The 6,305-nt window shown below is 29.0% G+C and overlaps 1 protein-coding gene across 2 annotated transcripts in view; it reads left to right on the plus strand.

The window, feature by feature from the left end:
- Dp1 (satellite-binding protein 1 Dp1) overlaps window positions 1-6,305 on the plus strand; it is a 50,310-nt gene that overhangs the window by 21,974 nt on the left and 22,031 nt on the right. For both annotated transcript variants that reach the window (XM_067046799.1, XM_014439161.3), the window contains 3 exons: window positions 987-1,117; window positions 3,126-3,416; window positions 5,754-5,910. In XM_067046799.1, coding sequence (XP_066902900.1) covers window positions 987-1,117; window positions 3,126-3,416; window positions 5,754-5,910 — 579 coding nt within the window. The remainder of the gene's footprint in view (window positions 1-986; window positions 1,118-3,125; window positions 3,417-5,753; window positions 5,911-6,305) is intronic.

Here is a 6,305-nt window from a genome sequence, read left to right on the forward strand (position 1 = left end):
AAAGTTAATTTAATTAGATAATAAATATTTTGGGGGGCGACGGTGGCAGTGTGGTAACGTGCTTGTCTACCAACCTGAAGGTTGCGAGTTCAAGCCCGGCTATACCCGGGATTTTTTCAAGCAAATAATTTCACAATACTCACACACAGCCTCCCCCTGGACATTTGTGAGGCCTGTTAGCCAATGGGTGGTACTCACAAAAATAGGCGTGGGAGTGACAAACCCACCCTATGAAAACCCCGTCAAGAGACATGCGATGTATTTCCTTAGTGCATCGCGCGAGGCCTTGGACCTCCACAGTCTGTTGTGCCAGAAGAAGGAGAAGAGTATTATTTTTAAGTTACAGCTATATCAGATCTCTAAATAAAGTTATTGAAATAATTTTATACCCTTAATAAAATAATTTTTAACCCTTTTAAATGTTATATATAGGTATCAATCAGAAGAACTTGTTTTGTTATGCATGTTTAAAAGAAAAAAAAAACTTTTAAGATAGCATATTTAACAGTAAACTACAATATATGTAACTAATTCTTGACATAATAATTTAACATTATATGTAATACATTTATCTATCATAATTCTTTAGACATTAATAAATCAATAAATAAATTTATAGCTACCTGTATAACACTGATTTAACTGCTGAAGACCAAAATTTCTGTATTATATTATACTAAATGCGATGTAGTTACAGATTTAGCTTCTGTATCCAGAGAATTCTGACATATAGTTAACCTTAAAAAAAATAATACAAAATTAGCAATTAATGGCCACTGGATCTTATTTGTGATATATATCTTATAATAACAAGTCAAATGATTTCTGATTTAGTTTTATTATGGTTTGAAAATTGTGAATATGTTATATACTCTATAACCTTATTAGTGGTTATACTGCTGTTTGGTAGCGTTTGCTAAGTCTCTGAAATGTTAATTTATTATTAATTAATCTGTTTTTAATCTTATCTTCTAATTTCCTTTTAGCCCTTAACATGGTCTACGGCAAAGCTAACAGCGTTCAAGCAGTGATGGTAAATGCCCCCTCCTGGATTCATAAGTACATCATCGGCAGAAAAGGTGCCAATATTAAGCAAATTACACAGGATTTGAGTAAGGTGAGTTGTGTTATTGAATCAGCTCATTTTGTGACAATTTTATCACTTTCTAAGCTTGAGTGCTTTTTTATCTTATCATTCTTGCTAAATTATCTTTCTAATAATCCTTATAACTGTTCAGTTGAATTTGTTATCAGATATGATGATAATAATTTTAAATCCTTCTGAAATAACTCATTCCCTTTATAATGATAATATATCTTGGCTTGTGAGCCTTTGATTAAAATATAAATTAAATAGAATTCTTTAGTAAATATTAATGAAGGACAGTGGTCCAAGTAGCGGTAAGAAAAATGTAGTTCAAATAGTAGTACAAAAACTATTTATTATTCACCGAAGTTTTACCTCAGTTTATATTGTACAAGAGCCGGAAGAAAAAAAGGCAGTTATTTCATCCCGATTTTTTATTATTTTAATGAAAACTACTTATAATTACTAGTCAAAATTGATGAGTCTGCCATATACAAGTAGGGGGAATAAAAAATGGTGGCTATTTCAAATCGTTAAAAAAATTAACTTTTCATTCGGAGATCTATGTCTTTAAAACTACTAACAACACTAGAAAACCTAAGAGAACATCATTTAAAGTTGTGAGTGCTGACAGACATATTGTCTGTCATAGTACTGACAGACATATTGTCTATCATAGTGCTGACAGACATATTGTTGACATAGTCTTATTGTTCTAAAGATATATTTTTCAAAAATCAAACATTTTATCCGAAGAACTAGAAATTAACATTTAGTGAATTTATTTTGTCAAATATCATATAAACTACTACTCCTACGATGATAAAAGTTATAAACTATTTTATAGTTAATTTATGTAGCTTTAAATTGAGTGCTGACTGACTTCTGTACGTCTTATGGTTTCTGACATCAAGTTTTTCATAGATCAAACTTATTGTTCGAACAACTATAAATCAATTTATTATAGCAAATATCATAAAAAATACTATTCCTACGAAGATAAAGGTCATAAACTACTTTATAATACATTAAACTAGCTTTAATTTGGGTGCTAATAGACATCTATTTGTCACATATTTCCTGAGATAGAGATTTCTCAAAAATAAATTCACTAACTACTTATATTTTAATATATTTTTATGAAATGTTGCTTTTTAAAAAGCTATGTCTCGAAAACCATTGAACATAAATAGCTCTATTTGGGCTAATATTTCAGAAAATTGACTCTACTTTAAATGATGTTTTTTTTAGATTTTCTATTGTTGTTGGTAGTTTTAAAGATATAGAGCTCCAATAAAAAAATTAATTTAATTTAACGTTTTGAAACAGCCTGCATTGTTTTATTCCCCCTATGTATACTTGGCACTCATCAATTTCGACTAGTAATTATACATAGTTTTCACTAAAGTAATCAAAAATTGGGGTGAGATAACTGGCTTTTTTCCCCTCCTCTTGGTCTCTTGTACTAAGAGGGCTTCTTAAAGGTTAAAAAGAAAAAGGAAAAAAAAATGTGTTTTACATTACATGTTTTTAGCTTTAACCAGCTCATCTTCCAACTGTAGTGATACATTATTTAAATTAAAAAAAAAAAAAAAACCTATCCTAATATATGAATTAGTTTCAAACGACAACATGTTTATCAACTTTAGTACAATTTTAACTTGTGGTACAATGAATGTTTATTTTAAATATTTTTTAATAATACACTAACAGCTTTGTAGATTTGACGACGATTAAGATAGTGTTTTGTAGAAAATTTGGTCTACTTTAATTTTTTATTGAATTTACATTTTAATAAAATGTTCAGTTTTCTAGTTGTAAGTTTAAAACATCTCAACATTTATTTATTTGTTTTTTTTATTTTCGTTGTCTGGACCATTTCAATCGTTTGACTTACCATTCTTTTTATTCTAGCAGAATTACTATACTCTATTAAATTGGAAATTATTTTCAATATCACATTCTCTTTTATATGTCTTATTATTTTTTTATAATGATTATTTAATCTTTTTATGTTTTTTTTTTTTTCTGCCGTCAGGTTCATGTTCAGTTCACTGAGAAAGAAGATAAAATAACGATCGAAGGCCCTCCAGACGAAGTCGAACAAGCCAGGAACAAATTGAAAGAGCTCACGGCCGAAATGGTCAACAAGTTGACATTTACCACTCTCAGTGTCGACCCAAAATATTATAAGCATATTATCGGGAAGAACGGTGCGAATGTGAACCGCTTGAAAGAACAGACCGGCGTCGTCATCAATATTTCGGATACTGATCAGAATGTGATTCGCATTGAAGGTGACAAGAACGGAGTTGCCCAGGCTAAACAGGTTTGTTACTACTATTAATTTCTTCTCTAATTCTTTAATTTAACCTAATTAAACTAAACAAAACAAAACCTCTTTAATAAATGAATCGTTTATTTTACAAAGTGCCAAAAATATGTTTTAAATAGTTAAGATAAATCTGCCTTGACATACCATACAAATTTGAGAAACTACAGTGTAATCTATGATAAAATTTTTAAAACTAATACAGAGTTGTTCTTATTTTTAGAGTATCGGTTTTGCAGAAAAAGTAAATATCAGTAATTTTGAACTTGTGACCATTCTCAAATAAACAATTTAAATTTAATAATCCTTTGACTGGAAGATTCTTAAGGTATTAACTGGATTTAGTGAATGACAACAATTTCTTCCTTATTACAATATAATAATTTATTTCATATTATACAGCAACGTTTCGGGAGATTTCCCCCATCTTCAGGCTGCTAAAAAATAAATTCAACAAAAGCTTTTAATGTTCATCTTTGTGATAAAGGAGGTAGGAGAAAATTATTTTATAGCCTATATGGTTGCTATCACATTGGAAGATAACCTTCAGAAAGGTAATTGTTCTCCTGCAATGTAGGACTATTTGAAAGTTTTTTACTCATTAATGACAATAATATTATAATATATTAGCAAATAAGACTAATAGGAGAAAATTATATGTTAAATACAAGTTTTTGTTATCAGGTAAATAATTTATAAATAGTCTTTGAGTGTAAATGATATAGTAATGTTGTTACAAGCACATGGTTATGGTTTTGTTGAATTTATTTTTTAGCAGCCTGAAGATGGGGGAAATCTCCCGAAACGTTGCTGTATAATATGAAATAAATTATTATATTGTAATAAGGAAGAAATTGTTGTCATTCACTAAATCCAGTTAAAACAATTCAAATATACTTGATTTTTTTTTTTTTTTTTCGATCCCTCTAAAACAAAAAGAAACAGTGAATTAGTGAGTGATTTACTGTGAAAGAAAGGAATAAATCGTGTTGGGTATTACCTTTTACTAAATTTGGTATTTTAAGGTTACCTGTAATGTTTATTTGTTACTTGTGAAATATCCATTCTAAATGGTATTATTTTTAAAATCCGGAGGTGAGGGGCCTCCTAAATATTCTAGTTAATTCTCACTCTTTATGATATTTTTAATTGCAATTGTATTTAATTTTGTGTTTTTTAAGTTAATTTAATTATTATTTCTTTAAAATGTTGATTAGTTCCTTATTATATATCAGAGATGGGCTAAAATGAGCTATAGTTGATACTAAAAGCCAAAATTGCCATGGATACGACCCTCATTCATTCATGAATCATTGATAAATAAACATCGTATCCATGGCAATATTAGATATTAGTTTCTACTATAGCTAATTTTGGCCCTTTCTTATTTCTTATTCTTATTCACTTAAAAATTATGGGTCATTTGAATTATAACAGTTTTGTTTTGTTTTTTTTCTTGGCGAAGTCTTTTTACTTACCTCTTATAAAATTCTTTATTTGTGTGGTCCCTATTAAAGATTCCAAAAAAGTCTTTGCTTTGTATCGACTAGTTTACTTTTGTTTCTCTGATCAAGCACTAGGAACGTTGGCTCACTTTTATTATTTCCTTGTATATTTTACTGATATTTCTTCATTTAAAATTTATTTATGTAGTTTCTTAAGGTATTCTTAATCATATGTGTATAGGATGGCATATTGTCGATTTTTATCCAACAAGCTGACAAAATGAAATTGTTGGCAATGCCGATGGCTGTTGCCAATATTTAATCACTATGTGTTCTGAGCTGGGCTAGCACTGTCTTGTCTTTGTTAACTATTTCATCTTTTTATTTTATACAAAGAAATTATGTATTCTATTATATTAGTGGGTAGCTTATATTTTAATCTATTTATTTAATACTTCGCTCTGGGTTCTTTTTTTTTTTATGTCTTGAGCTTATATAGTTTGTTTATTATAACTTTAATGTTGATAAAATCATAAAGAATATTATAAATAAAAATAAATACTTCACGTATTGGTTAAGTATCTATAAGTATACAGTGTTAGTTATTATGATTTGTTTATAAATATTTTTTTTCTATGAGTTTAATCTTAGCTCTATGTGGGAATGTAGGTATACATAGTTTTAGAACTTTAGTTTATCCTCAAACTCCCTTTAACATCATTACATTGGCCCAGCAGCTTGACACATTGTAATTAACTTATGTCATATAATATCAATATTCTAATTTATGTTATCTATTAAATGAAAATGGCTCCTTAAACTTTAAATTGGTATATAATCTGTGGACTTTATATAACAAACTAATAATTTAATTTGCATCTGATTACAGGAACTGGAAGATATGATTAGCAAAATGGAACTAGAGAAAGAAAAAGATGTGATCATTGACTGCAAATATCACAGGAGTTTGATCGGCCAAAAAGGAGAAAATATTAGAGAAGTGAGGGATAAGTTCAGCCAGGTTCAAATTTTCTTCCCATCACCTGGTGAGTTATTTTGATCCTACTCCTATTGGTGTATTAAATTATTATTTATTAATTTTTTTTTTTTTTTAAAGCCCCATTTGAAATATAGTTTTGTATTTAACAGAGCCTGTGTAGTGGGGTTTTATTTTTATCTTAAATGTGGTTACATTTTAAAACATGAATGTAGTGAATGAGTGTTTGACATCAGTTAAACTCTGTGATATTTAATGATTTTGGGGCATACCACTAGTACGAGTTAATAAAATTAAAAACTAGTTCTAACTCTACGACTATTTACAATATGTACAGATTGTTCAAGTGGCTATAGTGCTGCCTGTTGCCACCGCACTGGTGGGGCACTGGTTGCAACAGGGGTATTCATGATCTTTGGTTTAACATGTTAAAGCGTGTTAAAT

This window comes from Halyomorpha halys, unplaced genomic scaffold (genome assembly GCF_000696795.3).
Source record: "Halyomorpha halys isolate HHAL.00 unplaced genomic scaffold, Hhal_1.1 Scaffold78.1, whole genome shotgun sequence".
Lineage (NCBI taxonomy): Eukaryota > Metazoa > Arthropoda > Insecta > Hemiptera > Pentatomidae > Halyomorpha > Halyomorpha halys.